The 26,028-nt window shown below is 34.3% G+C and overlaps 1 protein-coding gene across 1 annotated transcript; it reads left to right on the top strand.

Moving 5' to 3' along the window:
• The first annotated feature begins 9,695 nt into the window (after positions 1-9,695).
• LOC130809413 (uncharacterized) lies at positions 9,696-24,171 on the top strand. The gene is made up of 12 exons (XM_057675229.1): positions 9,696-9,856; positions 10,579-10,739; positions 12,387-12,485; positions 13,480-13,583; positions 15,390-16,207; positions 16,304-16,426; positions 16,555-16,643; positions 16,730-16,930; positions 17,850-18,251; positions 19,464-19,547; positions 22,128-22,356; positions 23,243-24,171. The coding sequence occupies exons 2-11, from the start codon at positions 10,620-10,622 to the stop codon at positions 22,176-22,178; spliced, it is 2,091 nt and encodes a 696-aa protein (XP_057531212.1). The 5' UTR covers positions 9,696-9,856; positions 10,579-10,619; the 3' UTR covers positions 22,179-22,356; positions 23,243-24,171.
• The last annotated feature ends 1,857 nt before the right edge of the window (positions 24,172-26,028 follow it).

The following is a 26,028-nucleotide window of genomic DNA, read 5'->3' as shown; positions in this document are numbered from 1 at the left end:
ATGACTGAATCAAAAGAAGTAAATTCAAATTGGTAAACTATAATATAATATGAAATACTTACAACTTCTATGGGAGTTGTTCTTTTGGCAACAAAGGCCTCCCAAACCCTCTTCGATATGTGACCCCATATTTCGTAGGGCATCTTCGAAGGTGCTTGCTCTCCACCTTCGTTTCCCGTTTTGACCTTTTTGGTCGTACGGGCACGGGTCTTCGTAATCCAGCCAGTTACTAGCTTGGATTTGAAATCTCTGAATCTTTCAGCAACAGCTGAAAGAAACACATTCTTCTTGTCCTCATCGCTCTCGATGTGGAAAAGATTCTACAAAAAAAATTTATATTTGTTACTGTCAATTAAATTAATTTTAAAATGAAACTAAAAGAGTAAAAATAGTAAAGTTGCTTACCACAGTATCATTCCATAGAGAGTTTTTCAAACCCTCTGAAACCTCGTTCCATGCGTGCAATATGGAAATCTTGCGGATACATAGGCCCACTTGCTTTCCATATTGCCTATGCCATTTTCCGCAGGGTTGACCCAATGCATTGTATTCCAAATGCATTGGTTCCGTGACTTTGAGGTTTTTCGTAGGACCTCGCCCTTTTCTTTTCTTACTGGTAGTGGGAGCATCCATTGGTGGGGCGTCTTCAGTCTCAAAATCATTGTCTAGAGGTGGAGCGTCTTCAGCCATACGCTCGAATCTCACAATTTGGTCCTCTTCACTGTCGTAACTACGATGCTCATTATCCGAGGTCTCAATCTCGGGGACAATTTCGTCTCTAAATAGATGCATTATATATCAGTACCTGAAAGAGTATGAATAGAAATATATTAGAACATAAGCTAAGTAATATTAAGAATATGACTATGATTTACAATTCTAATACGTACGTTCAACACAATAATATATAACAAATAAGTGTTCTGTGCAAAGTTTCATGCAAAACAAACCAAGTGCCAAAAAAACTTTTAAAAGCTTTAAATTCATACCTTGTGAATCACTTAATTCAAATGTATTCCTTCCGTGTGATCTACACGCATATAACCAACATCTACATCATCTACATCATCTTGATCCACTGATATTGGATTGATAAAGGGAGGGGAGTCTTCAAAAGCTTCATATTCTTCCTCATCCTCAACATCACCTATACCAAGAATGCTTCTTTTTCCCGGTACAACAATAGACCATTTTTTATCAGACGGGTCTACAATGTAGAATACTTGCTTGGCTTGTATGGCTAGTATGAATGGCTCCTCACTATCACGCAAACGAGCTAAGTCTACAAGAGTGAATCCACAAGGGTCGTCATTTTTTATGCATCGTCGATTATTATCTACCCACTTACATTTGAAAAGACCAATATTGAAAGTAGAGTAGTCAAGCTCCCATATTTCATGTACCCGCCCGTAGTATACCAATTTAGCATCAACCGGCGCTTGATCCTTCGCACTCGCGTAAAATGTAGATGACGCCAAAATAGAAACCCCACTATTCTGTAGATACGATGACTTCTTGTCTTGACCCTCAGTCTAAAATGTGAAGCCATTGACATCGTAACCCTCATATTTGTTGACATCATCACGAGGACCAAAAGCTAACCACTTAACAATTTCGGATACACCCTTGAGTTCTTCGCATATTACTCGATTATGAAACCAATTAATAAACGTCTTGTTATGCAACTGCATCAATGCCCTATCCCCTTTAGAAGGATGTTTTGCGCGCAATATATCAAAATGCTCACTCAAAAAAGGATGAACTTCCGGAATATGATGCAACACATACAAGTGTGCTTGTAGAAGGCTTTCTCGAGGAGGTGTGACCGATTTGGAGCCAATTGTTCCTTTTCCCTCAAGCCTTCCTTCATGTCTAGAGGTGGGAAGTCCAATAGGCTTTGCCATGGCCAAATACTCGGCTATAAAGTTACTAATCTCATCGCTCACAGTGCCTTGAATCATACTCCCCTCAGGTTGTGCTGGATTCCTCACCTTGTTTTGTAAAACACCCCTGTGTCTTTCAAAAGGATAACACCACCTTAAAAAAACTGGACCCAAAAGTTTGATCTCACGAACGAGATGGACAATAAGATGAACCATTATGTCAAAGAAAGAAGGTGGAAAATACATCTCAAACTTGCATAAAGTTACAATCACGTCGAGTTGAAGTGCATCAAGTTTAAAGGGATCAAGAACTTTACTACAAATTGTGTTGAAGAACGAACATAGCTCGATAATAGCATATCTCACATGTTTTGGCAGTATTCCACGGATTGCAATTGGTAAGAACACTTGCATCATTACATGGCAATCGTGAGATTTCATGCTTCCCAACTTCAGCTCACCATTTAGGCTAACAAATCTCTTCATGTTGGATGAGTACCCAGACGGAACCTTAATGCCATACAAACACTCACAAAATGTCCGCTTCTCTGCTTTGGACAATGTGTAGCAAGCTGGAGGCAAATAAACTTTGTCATTAAGCATCTTCTTCTTATTGTCACCAACTTCATCATCAGCTCTATTTCTTTTCTTACTCACCTTAACATGTGCCCACAACTCCGGACGAAGACCCTTACATTCAAACCAATCTCGCACGGCCCTAACATCTTTTGTCTTACCCGGAATGTTCATGAGAGTCTCGAGTATGGCATCACATACATTTTTCTCTATATGCATAACGTCAAGACAATGCCTAACCTGTAGATTTCTCCAATATGGAAGCTTCCAAAAGATTGATTCTTTTTTCCATAATCGGCCTTCACCTCCTTGCACTTGCCCCGTTTTACCAAATACAGTCTCAACTCCCTTAACCTGTTCATAAACCTCATAACCGGTCAACGGTCGACAAGCTACACGGTCCTCAACCTCCCCATTGAACAACTTCTTCTTCTTACGATATTGGTGGTCTCGTGGGAGGAACTTTCGATGGTGCATGAATACGTGTTTGCACTTAGATATCCACGTGGATTCCATGTCATCGATACATATCGGGCATGCTTTCTTCCCTTTGTTCTTATACCCCGATAAGTTGCCATATGCCGGAAAATCATTAACGGTGCATAAAAGCATTGCACGCAAGGTGAACTCCTCATTAGCATATGCATCAAACACTGAAACGCCTTCATCCCACATCTTTCTCAAATCCTCAACGAGAGGTGCAAGATACACATCTATGTCATTGCCAGGTTGTTTAGGACCCGAGATAAGAAGCGAAAGCATTATGTACTTACGCTTCATACACAACCAAGGTGGCAAATAATAGATCACTAAAAGTACCGGCCAAGTACTATGTTGAGAACTAAGATTGCCGAACGGGTTCATTCCATCCGTACACAGTCCGAGACTTAAATTACGAACCTCATCCCCAAAAGTCTTATGCAACCTATCAATACTCTTCCACTCCGGAGAATCAGATGGATGTGTGAGCAAGTGACCTTTCTTCACCCTATCTGCATGCCACCTCAAATTTAACGTATCTTTCTTTATAGAAAACAAGCGCTTGAATCTAGGTATTATTGGAAGATACCACAATACCTTAGCCGGGGGCCCTTTAGCATCCCGAGCCCCTTTACGCTTGTAGCGCGATAACCCACACCTAGGACACTCTTCTAAGTTCTCGTTTTCATTCCGATACAACACACAATCATTCGGACACGCATGAATCTTCTGGTACTCTAAGCCGAAAGGACACATGAGCTTTTTGGCATAATATGTCGACTTTGGAAGTTCATTTCCCTCAGGAAGCAACTCACCTAACGCTTCTAATAACATTGTGAAACTAGCGTCACTCCAATTGAACTTTGACTTAATGTTGAAAATTGTCAACACTGCTGTTAGTTTGGTGAACTTTGTACATCCAGGGTAGAAAGGCTTTTGAGAAGCCTCTGTCAACAAGTCAAAAACACGAGGACGTTTTCCTAACTCATCCTCGACTCCCTCCATCATCTCATCAACACGATCCACATCCTCATCGACATTCTCTTCATCTGTCTCATACCCATCAACATGATCTACTACATCCTCATTGACATCGGCCACATTATTGACGTCCTCAACAACACTTTTCTCTTTGTAAACTCCCTCCTCACCATGCCAAACCCAAACATGATATTGAGGCCTAAAACCACGTCGAAGTATGTGCTCCCTAAGGATATCAACACTATCTACCTTTGATACATTGCCACAACTGACACATGGGCAATAAAAACCAACTCCCCCCGTCCTAACTTGATGTTCAACCGCAATACTACAAAATTCTAATACGCCATCAATAAATTCCGACGATTCAATGCTTCCATACATCCAAGAACGATCGTTTGTCATCCTAATTAGTGTGATTAATTGATTCAAAACAAAATTAATACACAAATTTTAAACATATATACTTATTTCTAATTCTAATAAGTATAACAATTAACAACAAACCATATTTTTAACAAATATCACAACTATTTAACAAACTTGAATAATGTAAAACATATATATGTAAAACAGAGACCAAAACTTGTGTAAAACATATATATATATATATATATATATATATATATATATATATATATATATATATATATATACATACACACACATATATATTCAAATAATGTAAAACATATATATGAAAAACTTGAATAATGCAAATTAGTAAAATAAATATAATAAATACAACGAAAACAGAGACCAAAATTAATAATTAATATTCTTAAACTAAAGAGTTTTTTTTTTCTTGCATTATTCTTCATGACTGATCTAACCTACGTACACAAATCCTATTCGAAGTCTTTCATCTTCTTCATGACGAAACTGCCCTTTTTTATTTGATATTGCTTTATTGTTATATTGTTTGATTGAGTTTACAACAACAAGAACAACAAGATTATATTCGATTTTTTACAACAAGAATAAGAACCAAGAACAACAACGTAACAAGATTTTAAGTTGAAGATGAACGGAAACATGGTTTATGAACAGCAACATCAACAACAAAAACAACTTCATCTTCTCAAATGACCACAAGATTTTTTACAAGAACAGCAACAACAAGAAGATGAACAGAAACATATATTCGATGAACAGCAACAAGAACAGCAACAAAATTCGTTTATGAAAATTCGAAGTTTGATGACGAAATAAAAATAAAAATAAAAACAGCAACAAGAACAGCAAAAGTTCAAAATAAAATTAAATAAAAACAGCAACAAGAAGCAACAAGGATTTACCTTCAAAACACAAGTTTGATGATGTACAGTAGATGAAAAGAAGCAACACGAACAGCAACAAGTTTGTGAAGATGAACAGCAACAAGTTTGTGAAGATGAAGAAGATGAACAAAAACACGAACACGTACAAATGAAGATGAATAACAGCAAATGAATAAAAGAGCGTTTGTGAAAATGAAGATGAACACAAGAAACGAACACAATGAAGCGTTTTTGAAGCGTTTGTGAAGATGTTGAAGAGGAACGAATTGCAAATGAAGATGAAGCGTTTTTTCAATGAAGAACAACTGTATAATGTATTTGAGAAGATATGAGAAATAAAAAGAAATGGCGGGTTTTATTTGTGCAAAGGTCATTTGCTGCGGTTCATTAGAAAACCGGAGCAATTAATCCAATTTTGCTAGGGTATTTGCTGCGGTTGTGCATAAACCGCAGCAATAAATGCATGATGCTAGGGTATTTGCTGCGGTCCTTAGGAAAACCGCAGCAATTAGAGTATTTTTTTTTTTCCAATACGTTTTTCTATTTTTTGCTGCTAATACACAAAAACCGTAGCAAATATTGAGCAGCAAATACATTTTTTTCCACTAGTGCCACTACTAACAATTATCAACAAAAAATAACAACAATTATCAACAAAAAAAAAACAATTAACAAGATGAAAAAGAACAAGGTAGGAAATGGATTATACCACAATGTGTTGAAGATTTCCTCCAAATAAGTTTCTTGTTAATGTTTTTTGTGGCCCAAAAGTTTCTTTGTTGATAGCTATATCTTCAATTTTACCCAATGGTTCATCAAACAAAAATTCCTAAATTTTCAAGGGTTAAGAAAAATGATGAAAAGTGGTTGAATTTCTGGGTTTTTTTTTTGGACTTTTTGTTGTTGGATTTATAGTTTTACTTTTTGGAATAATCATTTTTAGTTAGGAATGAAAGAATGTGAGGAGGATTTAAGTGAGGAAGAAGGGTTTGAGAGATAAGGAATGGTTGGGTTTGAAAATGGAAGTGAAAGAATCAGAAAGAGGATGAAATTTTCGGGTATGTATGGGTGGGCAGCAGGTACTCCGTTGGCCCCGGAGTTCTACGCAGGGTGCAGAGGTTGTTTAGAGGGTTTCCGCGTGCCGCGGAGAATTGGGCGGGATGCGGAGTTGATTCTGTCCACCTTCAACTTCATTCTTTGCCTTTTTTTATTTAATCATCATCTTTTTTTTCTTCACTCATTATTATTATTATTATTATTATTATTATTATTATTATTATTATTATTATTATTATTATTATTATTATTATTATTATTATTCATTTTTTTTTACATACCCTATATTCGAAAGGTGTCCTAGCTAGCTCCAATCCATCGGTTACCTGTACAAAAAAAATAAAATAAAATAAAATGTGTGATGTAAAGAAAATTAAACCAAACACAACAATGAAAATTAACACAAACATAAACTCGGGTTGCCCCCCCAGAAGCTCCGTATAATTAATGTCGTTGGCACGACTTAGTGCTTCCGATGCCTCAGTACATCGGATCCTCTAAGTTTTGTTCTTCCACATCTTTTGGCTGAAAACCTTCATAGTATGGCTTCAATCTTTGCCCATTTACCTTGAAGATTTTAGAAGTTTCTTCACTTTGAATTTCCACAGCTCCATGTGGAAACACTTTGACAATTTTAAATGGTCCTATCCAACTTTCCTGGAAATAAACGAAGGCGGGATTAGAGTAGAAGAACCTTTTGACCGACTTCAAAGGTCTTCCTACTTATCATCTTGTCATGCCAAGCCTTTGTCTTTGCCTTGTAGATTTCAGCATTCTTATAAGCCTCATTTCTAATTTCTTCCAACTTTTGTAGCTGTAATTTTCTATGCAAACCAGACTGCTCTAAGCTCATGTTGACATACTTTACGGCCCAATACGCCTTATGTTCTAACTCAACAGGCAAGTTACAGGCTTTCCCAAAAACAAGACGGTATGGTGACATTCCAATCGATGTTTTGTAGGCTGTCCTGTATGCCCGTAGTGTATCATCCAACCTTAAACTCCAATTTTTTCTATTTGAATTGACCGTCTTTTCCAAGATGGACTTGATTTCCCTATTTGATACTTCTGCCTGCCTATTTGTTTTTGGATGGTAAGCGTGGATATCTTGTGTGTCACATGATATTTCTTTAATAAAGCCCCAACTGTTCGATTGCAAAAATGAGTTCCCTTGTCACTTATCAAAGCTCTTGGAATTCCATACCTAGAGAAGATGTTAGCTTTGATAAAACAACAACTCTAGAATCATCAGTTTGGGTGGCCTTTGCTTCCATCCATTTCGAGGCATAACCAACATCCACTAATATGTAAATAAAACCAAAAGAGTTGTGAAATGGTCCCATAAAAACGATGCTCCAAAAATCAAAGATTTCACAATATAAAAGATGTTGTTGTGGCATCCCATTCCTTTGAGAAATATTCCCTACTCTTTGACACTTATCACATGATTTACAAAAGTAGTAACCATCTCTATTCAAACTAGGCCAATAAAATCCACATTCTACAATTTTCCTTGTTGTTCTCCTAAGTCCGAAATGGCCTCCACAAGCATATGAGTGACAAAATTTTTAAATTGATATTACCTCACCATCAGGGACACATGTCCATATGATTTGATTCGCACACTGTTTCTATGGGTATAGATTGTCCCAAATGTAGTTTTTTGCTTCACTTCTTAGCTTGTCTTTTTGAGATTTTGTGAAATCTGTGGGAAACCTGCTAGAAACAAGAAAATTTACAACATTAGCATACCATGGATGATATGATCAAATAGAATAATTAACATGATATGATCAAATATATTAATTAATTATAATCGATTTATCAAGTTGAAATAACCAGACCTATGATCAAACATATCAACGTAGATGGATTTACATGTTAACTTGTCATGATTGACTTAGATAGGACGAAATAGAATGAAAAACCAATCAATTAACTTAGATCGCTGGCAGCTAGATTGATTAGATAGATTGATCACATTAGCTTAAAATAACACACCCATGGGCTAACAAGGGTCAATTCAGATCAATGATGAAGATAGATTATTAAGACAATCTAACAAACTCACATTGTGACTGTAATAACATGTTATGATCTATTAATTAACTTAGCTTAGACGAAGTTGATTAGTTGAATATATATATTAAACTCATAACTTAACCACATTTATAAAAACTTGATGTGAGGTTTCATCTTCTATCATTCTCAACATTGATAACAACATGATTTATCAAATTGAAAATAATTAACCTGATATGATCAAATATATATCAATTATAATCAATTTATCAAGTTGAAATAACCAGACCTATGATCAAATATATTAATTAACTTAAATAGAGTTCGTTTAAAATCAAACTTATCAACGTAGATGATCGATTATTTAACTTAAATAGAACGAACTATAATGAAAAACAAATCGAATAACTTGGATCGACTTTATAATACATTGTTGACTTCATCCACGCAGTAAAATAAGATCTCGTATAAACTTAAACGGTTTAGATATATGAGAACAAGTCATATCATTATGACCGATCACATTAGTTGAAAATAACACACCCCATGGACAAACGAAGGTCAATTCAATCAGTGATGAAGATATATTATTAAGACAATCTAACAAACTTACATTGTGACATTAATAACATATTATTGTTGTAAATTGTAATTGTCTAATTGATATTAGATGAAGTCGATCAATTAACATGTTATGATCTATTAATTAACTTAGACGGAGTTGATTAGTTGAATTTGATGTCATAAAACTCATAACCTAACGACATCTATAAAACTTGATGTGAGGTTCCACCTTCTATATATCATTCCCATCATGGATAAACGCATGATCAATGACATTATGAGGCAACACGATGCGATTTTTTACCAAATTGGAACAGAATAATTGGAACATAATTGAACTGAATTAAATCATGGTTTAAATGAATTGAACTGAACCGATATCAACCAAATTAACCGGAATATCGGTTTAACTGAATTGAACCGAACCGATACCAACCAAAACTGAACTGAACAGAACTGAATCCCAGTTCAACTAAATTGAACTGAACCGATACCGACCAAAACCAACCGATTGTGACCGACCGATTCTGACCCGCATACCGATTGTGACCGACCGATTACCGATTTTGACCGCCCGGTTATGATCTGTATACCGATTACGACCTGCAAAAAACCGTTTTTGACCGACCGAATGTGACCTGTTTCCGGTAATGACCGGACCGATAAATACCGGACCCATACCGACCGACACCCGCCAAGGAAAAAAACCGGATTCGACCGGATACCGAATAAACCGACCGATACCGACCGGTACCGAAAGACTTATACGACCTGCTTTTGACCGACCGTTTTTTACCGAACCTGTTTTTGACCGACCTGTTTCCGACCTTTTAACCCGTTTTTACAGCCCTATATATAATAATGAGTTAATAAAACAAAAATTAACTTAAAAAATTCAGGTGTTAAAGAGAGAGAAACAAAGAAAGAGAAAGGTCTGTGTAGATGGCGGAGCTCGTCAACCGATCTCTGATTTTCATCGCAACTGTTCTTCCATTATACGCCATCATTTTTCAGGTCATCATTTACTCCTACATTTTTCTCATTTCTATTTTTTTTCTTTTTTTTTTCTTTTTGACTTTTTTGCTTCACTGTATATATATTCAGTTTCATATGATCAGGTGGACGGTGTATAATGTGTTTTTTTTTTGTAGTTTAAATGTCAGAGAATCAAACTTTTATTATGTAGGTTTTGTGGGTTTTGTGGGTTTTGCCTGGTTGATTCTAGGTTTTAAGAAAATGGGATTTTATGAAGGAATTAGTTAGTATTGAGGATCATTGAAACTGTAAATCAGTAAATATGTTGAGTGTTTGAAACCCAAATTTTAATTTCGACAATGAGGAAGTTTTTTAATTTTGTAAAAAATCAATTTATTTATTTCATTTTTGTTGAATTATGTAGAAGATGATGCTCAGACGTTGAAAAGATGAAATTCTCTAATAATTTTAGTGGGCATTGTCTGTTTCAATTAGTTGCTAAAGATATGATCAAATTCATTTGATTGGATGGAAAATGATAGATTATTCTGCTATGAGATGGAAGATTATTATTTCATGAGTTCCCAAAAGTCCTGACTTGTTTTAATCTAAGATCAATTGTGGTTGTCATTTTAAAGTTGGCACTGAAATGCTAATTTTTGGGTTACATTTTGTTCTTACACTTATCATGTTAGCATAATTGTAATGACAGCTCTATTGAATTTCACCATATATGTGTGATCTTGTTTGTTGACTTGTAGTTGGTGAGAAGGTGAGAAGTGTTATCTTTGGTGTCTTGGTGATGTCTGTTGATTACGTTGATAAACAATGGGGTTGTGGAAAGCCAGGTGCAAATCTTCATCGAATGGGTTCAATTGTTTGCGAAATGGGGGACCCTTGCCTTCATCAATCACCTATCAAGGTCGTGTAAGCTGAAGATAGTTTCTTAAAGTCTTGTTATTTTGATCCTCTATTAGTTGCTTTGACATCACCAAAACAAGAGCATGCACTAAACCGTTTCTTTATATTGTGAATATTGTTGAAATTCATACTATTTCATGCACGATGCTTTTGCTATTGCATGTTTCGAGATCAAGTTTATATTACTTTAGCTTGACAGTTGTCTCTTCAAAATTTGTACGTTTCTTGATAAAGTTTCATTGATAAGAGTGTTTATGCTGGTGACTTGGTTTCAATGCATATGCATTGACCTTATTGCCATATTTGTCTTATCCTAATAAGATTTACTTTTGTATGCTTCAATATTCTTCTCTTTCTATCGTTCTTTCCTGCAATTCAAAGTGATGTTTCTTATGAAATTGCTCATGCTCAATGATTGGCTTATTGATCTATCATCATATGGGACTTAAATATTCTTGAAATGTACTTTGAACACAGTTTATGAATCCATATTAGAAATTCGCTTAATGTTTCCTCATAACAAGTGGAAGCCTATGTAGGAGCCACTTAATTGAGGTATTGACTTGTTGAATCTTCATAATTTCAAAATGATACAGAAAATATCTAGTTGAAATTTATTCAGATGCCAGTTAAAATGTATGTAATTAAGGAAGAATGAGAAGAGAGATGATGAAAAGGATAGGATGCAGCTGATTGTTGTTCCAATGCTATTATTCAATTGAGATCTTGACATTAATTCTGTTTTGGACCATATAGTAACTTCTTAAGGCAATCAAGGATTTAGAAGGGTTAAAGGGTGAATCAATCCAGGGGAAATTATTAATAACTCATTCAAGAACTTTTCTGTGCGAGACTACACTAAACTGCTAGCACAGTAGAGAGTAGAGACTAAGGCTTCCATACTGGTAGAATAAGGAACTTTATGACTTGTATAAATGCAAAGAGGTTCTTACCCTAAAAATCAATTCATAAGTTGCAGTTTTTGCTATAGAATAAAAAAAACCTCATAAGAAAGATGAACAAAATTAGTTGGCTGCAAAATCTGTATAAATGATTGTCACTACTTGATATTTCTTACTTAATTGCAAACATTTTTTGGCTATTAAATGAGAATGAACCGTTTTTCTAGAATTATTGCTTTTCTCTTTCATTTCTCATCCTAAGGCTGAGAGCCTGAGACAAAGACAACCACTAGAGGCAAAATGTCATTGGCAATATTTGCATGCAAAAATGGATGTCACCCTCCTATATATTCCTCTTCTGTTTCTTCTTCTACAAAGTCTAAATTCCAAAGATGTAGTTGGTTGTTCAAACTTCTAAGCTCACACTAGTTGTTACCTACCTTCCACTACCTTCCTTCACTACCTTTGCTTGGGACCCTCAATGAGTGACAAAGAACAATTGTTGGTGGATGCACTTTCTCACGTACTCCATATAAATATTGAAGAAATTTGGTAACTATTATTTTTTAACATCAAATGCGAGTAACATATGTAACTGTATGTTATTCTAATATGGGAAAAATATTCACAAATACATTTCTCTATCTGAATTTCTGAAATTACATATTCCTTGCCAAGTAACATTATAATGCTCTTATAACAAAATTATGATGGTGTTGATTCGTTGTTTTTTTTTGGCATCCCAGGTAAATAAAATGCTTAAGCCTGAAAAGTGGCAGACAGTATTTGATAATGACGGTAAAGTGTTAGGTTTTCAGAAAGCATTGAAGTCGATTATCTTAGGGGTGGGTATTATTTCTTTTGATTTTTCTGTGTACAAGCAGAGTATTATATCTTATTCAATGACTATAGGTTTCTATGGTTATTAAGATTTTTTATTTATTTATTCTCATCGTCATGTTTACTGTCATATTTTTGTTTTGTTCGGATGCCTGAATTATTCATCATCATTTTGCATTCAATGTTCAAACTTATTTGTTCCTTTTTGGAGTCTCACTCTTTCTGTCTATGTTAACATTGTGACATAGGAGTAGTTCGTAATTTTCAACTATGCCTATGCAATTACTTGAGTTCTATAAAGACTCAAGGAACCAAAGGTGTTGGTTTATTGTGAATTTTTTATTTATCAGGGGCAGCTGTAGAAGTCTATAAAGTTTTGGAATTCAACTTGTAGAACATGATAACATTCCTGGACAAAAAAGAAGGGAGGGACAAAAAGTTTAGGAAGGTAGTTTTGTATAATAATAGTCCATTAAACTCTTCTCGACATGCTTGTTTGGTGTCATAGGATAATCTTATGGAGGCATAGTCTAGTCTCTTCTTTTTCTTCTTTCTTTTCATGTCTTTTTCCTTATTGAGGCATAGTCTATTCTTTGTTTGTTTTCAATCTAATGCTGTATTATGAAATGATAATTCTTCACAAATCTTGATAAGTGAAGTGTGAAATAGAGGGCGTGTAGCTCTTAGTAACCTACACAGTCTATTAGATCTCATTGAGCTTTGTTGTTGTAGGAGCACCTATATATGTTACTTGAACTTTAAACTCACTTGTTCACTACAACGTCAATATTTCTGTCCTACATTCAAAGCTATTGCGCTTCTAGTCTTCTATGTACCTTTTCTTTTTGATGGTAGTGATACCTATCAATTCTTGTATACAAGCATTTTATGGAGAGGCTGAATATTGTCATCTCATTCCCATTTATCATTCCATTTTATCATTTGTTATAGGGGAAGCTCAAAATTTTTTTTCTCTAACCTTAATTGCTTTCATTCTAGGGTGTGGATCCGTCAATAAGGCCAGAAGTATGGGAATTTCTTCTTGGCTGTTATGCATTGAGCAGTACCAGAGAGTACCGGGAAGTGCTGAGAGCAGCCAGAAGGTTCACATCTTTTTCACCTCTACTAACATTTTATTTTTTAGCTAATTACTTCCTTATTCCTTCTGTGAAATTGTTTGTCTTTTTTACAATACTTTATTTTTCTAGGTTTCTTGTTAACTAGTGATTTCCTAAATTTTATTCCTCGTTATTCTGTGTTTTCGTGTGTGTTTGTGGAGATAATGAGTTAGCAACACTATGCTTATGATGTAGAAATTCTGTGATACTGATAAGTATGTGGTAACCCGCTTTTTTGTCATGCCTTGAAAATAAAGCTAAAAATTGCTAATATTTTATGCTTGTAAAATACATTATCTGTTGGGTCGTTACTATAATGAATTACCTAATGTTCTTAAGATGCTACGCAATACACATCAATCAGCATTGTGAGGCAGTGGTTGTAGTACACTATCAGGTATGAATAAATTTTCACATTTTTAGGGTTTTTGTTTTGCTTCTCCCGAAAAGGCTTAGCTCCTCAAGTTTCTGATTTCACTGTTACAGTTGGTATAATTGCTAAGATGTTGTTTGTGAATCTTCTTCATTTCAGTACTTGTGATTAATTCTCCCTTAGACCTTTACCTCTGTTTAGGAGGAAGTGAAGGCTGTCAAAATTTCTGGGAGAAGTAAATGAGTTTGTAGGAATTATTGTTTTGCTGAAGTTAAAGTTTTTGTTGGGTTATATTAGCATATCTTAGCCTAACACCACATTACATTATGTCTATCCATGAGTGCAACAAATCTGTGTTTCAAAGACATACGGGAAATCTGATGTAGATAAGTAAATGGGATGGGGTCATAGAAAAGGCTTAGCTTGTCTGTGTATCATAAGAAGCAATCGTTGATCCAATGGTCGAAGCAGTCCATTGGTATTTCTTAGAGGAATGGTTTATTGTTTGTAGACTTGTGCTTTTTCAATTTGGTATCATTCGCCCAAAGTTTTGTACCTTGTTCATTTTTCATGGTTTTCCTTCATTACAAAAAATCTGACAGTTGCAAGCAGGGTTCTTGTTTATTGCCCTCTGTCCAACTTACATTTCTTTCTGATTAGGACCTAGATGATACAGATTTAAAGGAGAGCCATCCAAAAAGCTAGCTCAATGAGAGGAGAGGCCATGTTCCAATATAAATCTCACATTAGCTCCCCATAAAACCAATTGGGACTCAACTCCTATCCCTTGCAAAAGTATCTGATCCAAATAAGAATTGCTGCCTATACACGGATAGGCAATGGCAAGATCATAACACTAGAGTCAGGGTCTTTAAGCAGTTTTCTTATCCTGGTTGACTGAAGTTATCTCTTGCATTTCACTTCGCTTGGCCTTCAAAGTTTTCGTATACTCTTGATTTTCATTTAGATCAGGTTGCCTAGATTGTCAGACCGATACTGTCAGCGACTCTTATGGGCCATGCATCTGCTCGATAAATTTCTGTATAATTATTTCACTAGGAATGAATGGACGAATTAAATTGATGATTTATGTGATGAGTTTTAACATTGGTGTATAGTTATAAGGAGAAATTGTACATGCTTATTGCTTACCAAACCGTAAAATATCTCTAAAATTGATTCAATTGGTTGGGCCTAATAGGATTATCAAATGTTGGTGTTAACATATCCTGCAGATGATATATGTGGATATTAAAGTTGAAAAGGCTGCTCTCTTTGCCTTTCTTCATTCATTCTTTATAAGCAGCAAACGGAAATGTTTATTAAGATCATTTTCTGTATTTAGAATTATTAAGAGGCATTTGCTTTCGACTCCTTATATGATAAGAAAAATAACTTTTAGCTTATCTTTCATGCAGGGAGCGATACGAGGAACTTGTGAGACAATGTCAAAAGATGCATTCAAGCATTGGAACGGGTTCACTTGCTTATGTTGTTGGTTCAAAAATTATGGATGTGAGAGCATATACTAAAGATGAAGTGAAAAGAGAAACTGAATCTGAAGAAAGACAAGCTTCTGGTGATAATGCTAACAAACTTGACAATTATTGTGATAGGAATGATAACTGTACAGATACAAAATATACATGCCAAAGGGAAAGCTCTAGTGATTCTTCTGACATTGCTAGTGTGAGAGAAAGCATTGATAGTTCCGCTTATGACTCATCTTGCCTTATGCCTAGCCCAGCAACCCTCAACACGGGTCCCTTGAGACCTAAAAGGCAAGGACAAGCATCTCAATTTCCAGTTGAAGACTTTTTTGAGTTTCCTGCCTTACCAGTCACCGATTTGTTTGAGAAGAGTGATGAAAGTGACCAAGCAAATGAATCTCAAGATGCTGGACATTCTACTCAATGGAAATTCCGAGTTGGCAATGAGAGAATGCATAGTTTTCAGATTGATAATAATGATGAATTGATTATTGAATCTAATGGTTCACGATCAGAGAGTGTTAGACATTCTATATGTTCAGAAAGTGAAGTAGCCGATGGCAACTGTGACAGACCACATGAACAAGTGTTGCGACATGATATTCAGAAGTACAAAAGTAAAGTACTGAACAAATTGAGAATATCTGATGTTCCAGAAACATCAGAATTGTATTCGAATAATCTCCAACTAGGCGAACCCAGTGAAGATAAAGTATCTGAATGGCTTTGGACTCTACATCGAATAGGTAACGGAAAGCTCGGTTACTGTGTTTACTTTTCTAGTTGTTCTTTGGTATGTTCCTTCTTTCTTTCACTTAAAAATCAAGGATGTTTGTTGCCAGTGGTCGATGTGGTTAGAACTGATAGTCATCTTGAGTTCTATGAGGATCCAAAAAATTTGGCAAGGATGTCGGATATTCTTGCTGTTTACGCATGGGTTGATCCTGAAACGGGATATTGCCAAGGTATGGGTTTTCCTTTATTAATAATTCTGAGGATTCTCATTAGTCTTGCTTCTGTTGAGAATATGGAAAAGGTTTTTGTGGTTTGTATTTTTTCAAGACATAAGGTGGTATGTTTATCTATGCTTCAGGAATGAGTGACCTACTGTCTCCATTTGTTGTACTTTTCGAGAATGACGCAGATGCATTTTGGTGCTTTGAGATGCTTCTTCGACGAACGGTTTGACTTCTTCCCATTGCTTTCTATTTCAGATTAGTTATTGGCATATACTGTTTGCCTAACAGGTCTTGTAACTGTATCCTCAGCGGGAAAACTTTCGAATGGAAGGAGAAACTGGAGTAATGAAGCAGTTGCAAACATTGTGGCATATATTAAAATTGACCGACAGAGAAATGTTTTCACACTTATCTCACATAGGTGCTGAAAGCCTTCACTTTGCTTTCCGGATGCTGCTGGTGCTTTTTCGCAGAGAATTATCGTTTACTGAAGCCCTTTGTATGTGGGAGGTTTGTTTACTTAAATTCTACTACCCTTGCTGGTACTGAACTTGCATTATACATGGTTCTGAGGATTTTAGCCCCCAGGTGATTGAATTTAAATTTGTGATGTTTTAGGTTATTTCTTGTAATCTGAAAGCAAATTTGATAGGTTGTGATCATGTCAGTTCTCAGAAGTATCTATTTTCAGTTGAACCAATCCAAACACTCCACTCTTTTATTTTTGAGGCTTATTAAGCTGATCTCATGTGTTCTCGTATGCAGTTGATGATGCTGATCTGATACCTGAATGTTAAGTTTGTTTAATTATTTGATGATGATAATTGCTTGGTTGCTCATTTTGATTAAAAAATGCTGTAGTGTGATCAATTAATTGTGTATGATTAAATTTGTGCATATGGAATATGCATCTATTACTACACCATTCAAAGTATCTGATCAAAGAATTGTATAATTTATTATTGACTGGAACTATTAGATTATATATGTGTAAAAAGTAATAGGTTGTCGTAGGTAATCAAGGAAAGAAATTGGAATAGGAGCTAGAAATTTGAAATCAGGTTTTGATAAGTGGTGAGAGGTCACAAGAAATGTTTCATTGTAGGTTTCAAGAATAAATTCTTTTTTTCTTCTTAATTTTGAGAGCAACTTGTATGTGTATGTTTACTTTCTACTTCACTTTTCTAATAATTCCTATTTGTATAAATTGTGACAAGAAAAAGAAGTTGTTTGTCCTTTGTAACTATATGGTCTGTAATATGCAGTCGGTGCTTTGATGTTTGGTTCATCCAAACTTCATTTTGCACTCAAAGTGACGCAATCTACTTTGATAGAGTTAGTTTTGTTTTGGCTTAAACAATTTTTTATGTGTTTAACTAGCACACATGGCATTTATCTGCTTGTCTTTTTTAAATGACCACCAATGCAGATGATGTGGGCTGCTGACTATGATGAATCCCTGGCTTGGAATCTGGTGCAAAGCTGTCTTGAACCATTGGTATTGCAGCTACCAGATGATTTGAGTATTGAAACCGCAGAGGAAAGGGAGATGGATCAGAGCACTTCAAAGAGTGGCTCACAAGCAAAAAATGCAAATATTGAACATGTCAGCTCTGAAGAGGCTGTGATGAAGTCATTAACGTCCAATCATTCATTCTGTGGTTTAACAAGGACGTTTTGGTCTCGGAATGATCGCTCACATGCACGCGCTGGGTTGTCAGCAACAAGAAACAGGGAAGATGATCTACCTGTGTTTTGTGTGGCAGCAATTTTAATCTTAAACCGTTATAAAATCATCAAAGAAACCCATTCAATCGATGATCTGATCAAGGTGGTTAACATTGCCTTTTCTTTTGATTTGTGGTTCTGTAAGATATGGTTCATGGAATTTTTCTTCTTTCGTGCTAAGTCATAACTCTTTACTTTTGTTATGCTTACAAGTTGAGTCATATTAAGTATCTGCTGTTTGATTCCTACTTGAGACATAAAATTTAAATTGGCATTTCTGTACATAGCTGATTTAGCAGCTAAAACCTGATCAAGAAGTGGATTGAGATTATTTCAGAAGGGTTTCAATGTAAGCTGGTCTATTTTCAGTAATAGTGAAGTAATTGTACATCTAGGTAAAATCTAACCTGGTATGTAATATCTAAGTTTAGTTTTTCAAATATTTGTCTGCATGTTCTGTATTAAAGGTTTGGGAGCCACAATGTGAAAAAAAATGCATTTTCGGTCGTGGTAATGGCGGTGAATGCAGATATATTGCACTATTTTGTAGATATGGCAATGTATGTTAGATAAGCTGTTTAGCAATATATTTGGCTTTGTGAAGAAGCAAGCAGTATAATGTTGGGAGAAAAAGAAACTCGGTGTTTTTTTTATTACTTTCCAATTTGTGAATTTAGTATGGAATAGGATAAAATGAGAATATGATAGCTCATAAATTGACTTTCCAGTTTTATGTACTTTGGCATTTATATTCAAAAATCAGAAGACAGGGATTAGTTGGATTTTATCATTGGTTCCATCAAATGGGTTGTTGCAGGATTTGTGAAAATATAATTGAGGATTGTATCGTTTTTTTTATGCTCTGCATAATTGCAGTTTAGTTTTTATGCTCTGCATAATCACTATATGGTGATGTTGGCGATATTTTATTATTATTATTTAGTTTTATGCTCTGCATAATCACAATTTGTAAAAATATAATTGAGGATTATATCCTTCTTATCCTTCTTTATGTGCTCAAGTAGTATTTCATCACTGACTCATCAATTTAGTTTCTTCAATATTAAATTTAGGCTACTCTTTTTGTTTTCTTTTGTCTGTTTCTTAGGCAATTAATACCACTGCTGCTTAGTTTTGGACTTATTTCTGTTTGTTTGTTTAGGGCAGTGGGATGGGTGGGTTTGAGTTCTTACCTTGACCATTATCTTTCTTAATTTCTAATATCCCAAGAAGCATGTGTTTCCCAATACTATCATTGTTTATTGTATCTGAAAATGGAAACTGATATATTCCATGGATATGCATTATTTGGCAGATATTTAACGATAATGAGCTGAAGATAAGAGTCAAAAGATGCATAAGAACAGCCATCAAGCTTCGGAAAAAATATTTCTACAAGGTGCCTCTCTATTTTATTAGCTTTCTTTCTTGTATGTTTCAAATTATGCTGCAGTACCAGCAGCTACCTCAGAAGCCAAATGTACTCTTGATTTTAAAATATAGATAAATTGGATGCAAAGCTGTTATCTTCTGGCTTACCAACTAGAACTGTCACCTTGCACATTAGTTTTGCACTCATGCTTGTTTTCCCTTTATTTCATTTATTGTTGTTATCTAATTTGCATTACACCTCTCTTGCGTGCTTTTGTTCCGTTATTTCCTCTCTATGGTGCGTAGTACTCTTCAACTTGCATGATCTGAAGAGTAGTAATATCTCTGCTTTCTTTAGTTGTCCTCTAATCAATGCTTTAGTTTAATACCATAATTGCGAAGAAAGCTAGTTAATGCTGTAGAAATTATATCTGCGTGTCACTGTGGGGATAATGAAGTAATTTACAAGATAAAAATTGGAACTCAAATTTGAAGAGCATTTTACTTCTAATTCTTTCTAAGCTCGTTTTTCTAGATGAAGATAAGAAAGATTGTTGTATTGTCTCCAACGCTATATGTTCTACGGACCTGATTCTGCCATACTCTTATTCACCCCTTCATTCAAGCCATGTTTGGTCTCCTCTGCCTCTTGTGTAGTCTTCACTTGTTCGAATTCAATATTAGCCAATCTAACTTCATTTGTAGATCATCATTTCAAATTTTGTCTCTTAACATATGCCCACTTATCTATCTCAACATATGCATCTTGGATACTCATATTTTTTTGTTATGTTTCTTTTATATATGCCCAACATTCTAACTCATACTAAATCATGTTGAGTTTACCATGTACAGTAATCTTAAATATTATATATATATATATATATATATATATATATATATATATATGTTTGTCCTAGATAATCTCCTCGGTTTGCTTTGGTATGATCACGTCTCGATTTTGTACATTTTACCGCCTTCCTCATTCTCAAGAGACAAGAGACAAGTGACACCAGAGAGGCGAGATTGCGCCAAAGTTGTGATTATCTTCGTTGTTGGCATTAATGAGTTTTATGGCTTTGTTTAAACAAGGACGAGAGGTTTTGTTGGCTTATGGTTGTTAGTTATTTAGGTGGAGCTGTTTGAGGTTGCTAGATGAGTGAGCTTTTAAAATATATCTTTTTAGTTTCCTGGGATAAGTTGTTTTGGGATTAAGTTAATTACTTGGCTACTATCTAGAGATGGATAATTGAAAAGAAGAAAGGCTATGCTGAACAGTGAGCTTTACTAGAGTAAATAATGCCACTTAAGAATGATATGTTGCTTCTAAGCTAGCTAAGGATATCAACTTGAATAATATAGCAGATACACATAATCATTAGGATATGATATACTCTTATCAGGGATTAGGTTTTTATAATGTTTATAGGCCAAATCATTAGATTATGTCGTGTGTCGTACTATTTTATATTACTTTGATGCCTCTATTGTGGTTCCGTCATTTGGGGGGTTGGGGTGGATGGGTTGGAATGCATGGCTCAAATATGCACATTTGCGAAAAGGTCCTTGTAACCATACTACTACCGTTTCAAATAGGCTGTTTCCTATAGCCCTTAATAGTTATTACGAAAGACTACCGACTAGTCAGCCACAAGTCATGACTCATGAACTATCTGACATGCCATTTAATATTTTACTTTGTAATTAAGTGAAAATGTGTACATCAGAAACTGTATGGACTGCTAAAAATTTGGACTGACCTAAATGATCTTTTGCCTGAGCATAAATAGGTTTTAGCCATTCAAGAGTTCAGACTACTTATGATAAATTGCTACCACATTGAGCCATCACCTGTTAGTAATGTATATAAATGCAGTTCAGAGCATGAAAAAAAAATTACGGTCGTAGATGTGTTTGCGGAAACAGTTGCGGTGTCGTGAAATATGGCTTTAACGGAGTAATAACACGAATTGCAGTCAATGTGGTGTGAACTTTTGAAAAAAAATCACATAAGGGTAGTTTTGAACTTATAACTGCATTTTTGTTGTTGAACTACTTTTGTTATGCAATAATATGCCCATAACATTTACATTTGCACTATATGAGGTACTTTTGGTTAGTATATAATTCATAAACTGATTAGTTAATTATTTTGTTTAACAACTAAAATTATGAGTAACTTTAATTTAAATGATCTTAATATTTGAAGTTAATGGGTATTAATGAACTTTTAACAAGGAGACAAATAACATTTTAACAGTGAAAAATCATTGTAACAGTGTAATAACGGGAGTTACACATTTCCTAATGGTCAACGCAGCGCTTTGACCGTGAAATGCATTGTTCTATAATGAGATTTAACATGGCGGCAACTCTCATATGTAACGTAACGGGGAATATTTATTCCATGGTTCGGAGACAGGCAGTTTGTTGCTCCATTTGTATTTTTCGGTACTGGGATACTTGATATGGCATGATTATCTCTCTGTACTTTTACGCACCAAATGACTTATTGTGTGACTAAACTGTTCCAGACTTCTAGTTGTGCGTCAGTATTTTTGGTTACTTTCTTTTCTATTGTATCTAAGACAGTGTGTATCTGAAACAGATGATAAAGTACAATGATCATCCATCACCTCTGAATGATCCTCTTAACTAACTTGGCAATCGGACATCATCTAGGAAGGCCGAGGCATCACACACTTGAATCCTTGCTGCATTTGACCAAGCAAAGCTGCTTTATTGATTTTCATGTGATTCTTCGTGCTATCTTGAGTGGTATGATCTAATGGCTCATTCTTTGATGCCTTGTGCAACATGTACCTTGTTTCTATGAGGTAAGTACCTTTTCGAATTTGCATTTTGTCTGATTTTAAGGATCCACATATCGCTGCTAGGTCCAGTCTTTATTTGTATGGCTCAAAATTGTTGCTTGTAACTGGAACTTCTGTTTAGAGTTACTTTGAATAATATAAAACCCAGCCTGGAAAATGAATGTGACTAAATTGGCCAAGCTTGTGATGACTCAAGATCCTCATAGTTCAAATTCCCTTGATAATGAATATGTTGGTCAGTAGCTGTTTGTTTTAATTATGGGTTTTATAGTTTGAACTTTGTTTGAAAAGAATTGAGTCGCGGATTAGTTTCATCATTACCTAATAGAATTTTCATTCATGTTTGTCATATTGAAAGGCACCCGCTAAGTTTGCATCAGTTACGTGATATCCTTCTTAATACTAGTTCGGAGCTTTGTTGGATTCTAGTCAGGATTGGTAGATGATATTCCATGTAATCCATCCTAATAAGCAGTTATGATCTTAGTTGTCCCTTTTGGAGGTAAAATTGACCGATTTCCTCTAGTACTCCCTCTCAAGGAAGTACGGGTATGGATTGTCCGTCATCTTCCCTTACCCAGACCTTGTCTTCGAGCGGGATATTGGGTTGATGAAGATGATGATGACCAAACGGCCCACCAAACATTTCCATCAAACCAAACAAAAGAAATATATAGTTATCATTTGTATATTCCCTTAGAAAGTTGTTTACGGAAGTATATGTTTTTCTGCGAAACCAAACACGGCCCTAATGCGTAATTTGATTATAAAGTCGGAAGTTGGAACTAACGCATTAGGTGTGTTCTAGTGTTGTGTGAATAAATGATATTGCAAGATGTTTCATATTGATGGTTTTATACTTATTTCAATGTAAATTTTGTTGTAACAGCTTAATGAAGAGTGGTAGTGTTCAGAGATGGGATCACAGAAGATTTGGCCAAGTGTTATGTGAACATGTCAATTTGTGAGGAGGAACAATAAATTAGTAGCATAGTTTTGGGATATCGCTGCGTATCACAATTCTTTTACACAAATATATATACAAATACATACAAAGAGTATAAAAGAATCGAATCATTTTCATGCTACTTCGTTCAACGTTTGTTCCTTCACTCTTATCTTCTACCCAAATACAAGTCACTGATCTACCGTTTTGGAGTTGAAACCAGTGTGGTAGGTTAGAAATCCTCATTATATGTTGGAGACATAACGGAGTATCGGTAGTCTTTGTGTATACGCTCCGGTTTGGTCTAACACTAAAATTGAATTAGATTAGAAATTCTGGTTATGAAAATTTTTAGACTAGACTAGACCCTTTAAAACAAATCAGACCATTCAACAAAGATTTGGTTTGGTTTATGATTATTTACTTCAAAATATGTAAAATTGAAAAATTTAAAAATTTAAAAATATGCTTTTAATGGGCAAAAATCTATAAACAGTAGAAACAAAAGCATTTGCTTTTGATGAATTACTAGAACAAGATGGAGAGGAACCTTAGAATTATTAAGTTTAATTTAATAAATAATTAAAAAAGGATTCTTACAAACTATTTTCATTTAGCTGTTCGAGTTTGTGGTTAGGCTAATCGCAACATCCGTTTTTTAAAATATCGTTATCATTGGTAAAAACGACGTTAAATATCTTTTTCTATCTACGTGCCGGGAAATAGGCAAATAAGTAGTTGTTTCGACCTGATTTCCGATAGAGTTACCCAATAAGGGCAATCACGACGTCCGTTCTTGAAAAATATCATTATGATGGGTTAAAACTGAGTTACAGTGTTAAAACACAAGGGCATTATCGGTAATTAGAAAAGTCAAAGGTGATTAGAGATGTTCAACGAAAGTCAAAGGTGATTAATGATGATCAATGGTCATTTAGGCTGGTCAAGGGCCATTTTGGTTAGTTAACGTCACTTAGCCTGAACGGTATAGTTTTTGATATTTTGGTGGCAGTAATTTGAAAAAAAAAAAAAAAACTTTAAAGGTGTAATTTGTGAAAACCCTAAACTTAAAGGTTATTATTCACATATTCCTCTATTAATATGAAATTTTATTGCCTTATGTAAGACAAAGTTTGATACTCCCTCTATTTCAATGAGTTTATTCCATTTGGTTTTTTTTTTATATTAATTTTTATTTTATTTTTAATCTATAAAATAAAACATAATCAAGTGAACTCTTATTTAATTCATTAGTACAAAAATCATTAATATCAACTGTTTTAACATTTTTAATTATACACAATTAGAGATATTAAAACTTCAATAATTACCTTGGTAAACATGTCCAAATCAAATAAGATAAAGTTACTAAAAAAGAGGGAGCAAAAAAATAAAACCTGTAAAAACAATCTACTAAGCTCTAGTAGTTCTTGATCACATAACGGTCAATGTGACCAACAGAGATATTAATAAGTGACGGACAAAACAGTTATTGATACTACTTTCTTTTTTTTTTAAATAAATTTTAGTATAAACATATACTCATGCATTAATGCACATCTTGAAAATCAAAATAATAAGGTATTATGAAATTTTAATTACCATAATAAAATTATAACGTGATGACTTATACTCTAGATCAAGAGTAACATATGAATTTCAATTAATACATTAATCAATGTAGTAATAAATGAATTCATATCTTGCTTTACTTAGCAAATCAGCATTTATATTTATATATATATATATATATATATATATATATATATATATATATATATATATATATATATATAAGATTAAACCATCATATATATCAAAATAAAACCGGACAAATTTGTCTTTATCATTTATTTGATATATAAAATTACTTATATCATCATTAAACTCATTTTACTTATAAACATTATGGAACTTAACCTCCATAACAAACAACTTTAATAAATAAAATTCCGAGTTTAAAATAATGTTGACAACTTTCAACCTTTATATAATAATATTATTAGATTTTCAAATTCTTGTTAACGTCACCTTTACATTAAAACTTACTTTTACTAATTTTTTGGTGATAAACCTTTAAATTTATTCATGTCATAAACTTTGTATCCTTTTTAATATTAATACATTAATATAACCTTGGGTAAAATAAACATACGACAAAATAGTATTACCCATAAAAAAATTTGTATATTCAAATTTAAACAACATTGGTAACAAACCAACAAAGAATATATCATAAAAACTAACTTGAATCATGCATAATATCATAGAAATAATTCTACACATGAAACAAAACAATGCAACATAAACTTTTGTTAAGAACAACATTGCAATATTATGCTTTATACTTCAATTAACTTTGTTTTTAACTAAACATGGATCATGCAACCTTTTGAAAACAATTCACTCAATTGGTGAGACACACATCAATAAGAAAATCATTATTGAAATTGGTCAAAAGATAACCAATCATAACTAATACATAATGCTTAACTTGCATAACAAACTTATCTTGTCATACAAACATGCAAAGACCCAAAATGTTTAACATATTACCATTAATGAACTATTAATGCAATTATAATCAACTTGATGATAAAACTTATTACTCCCTCCGTTCCTTTTTGATCTTCCACATTACTATAACGGATAGTTTCAAAAGTTCTTCCACTTTAGAATACTTTCTATTTTTAGAAAGTTTTTATCTCACTTTTACCCCTTAAAATCCC

This window comes from Amaranthus tricolor, chromosome 1 (genome assembly GCF_026212465.1).
Source record: "Amaranthus tricolor cultivar Red isolate AtriRed21 chromosome 1, ASM2621246v1, whole genome shotgun sequence".
Classification (NCBI taxonomy): Eukaryota; Viridiplantae; Streptophyta; class Magnoliopsida; order Caryophyllales; family Amaranthaceae; genus Amaranthus; species Amaranthus tricolor.
Note: the sequence above shows the minus strand (reverse complement) of the source record. Positions and strands in the feature narration are given on the sequence as shown.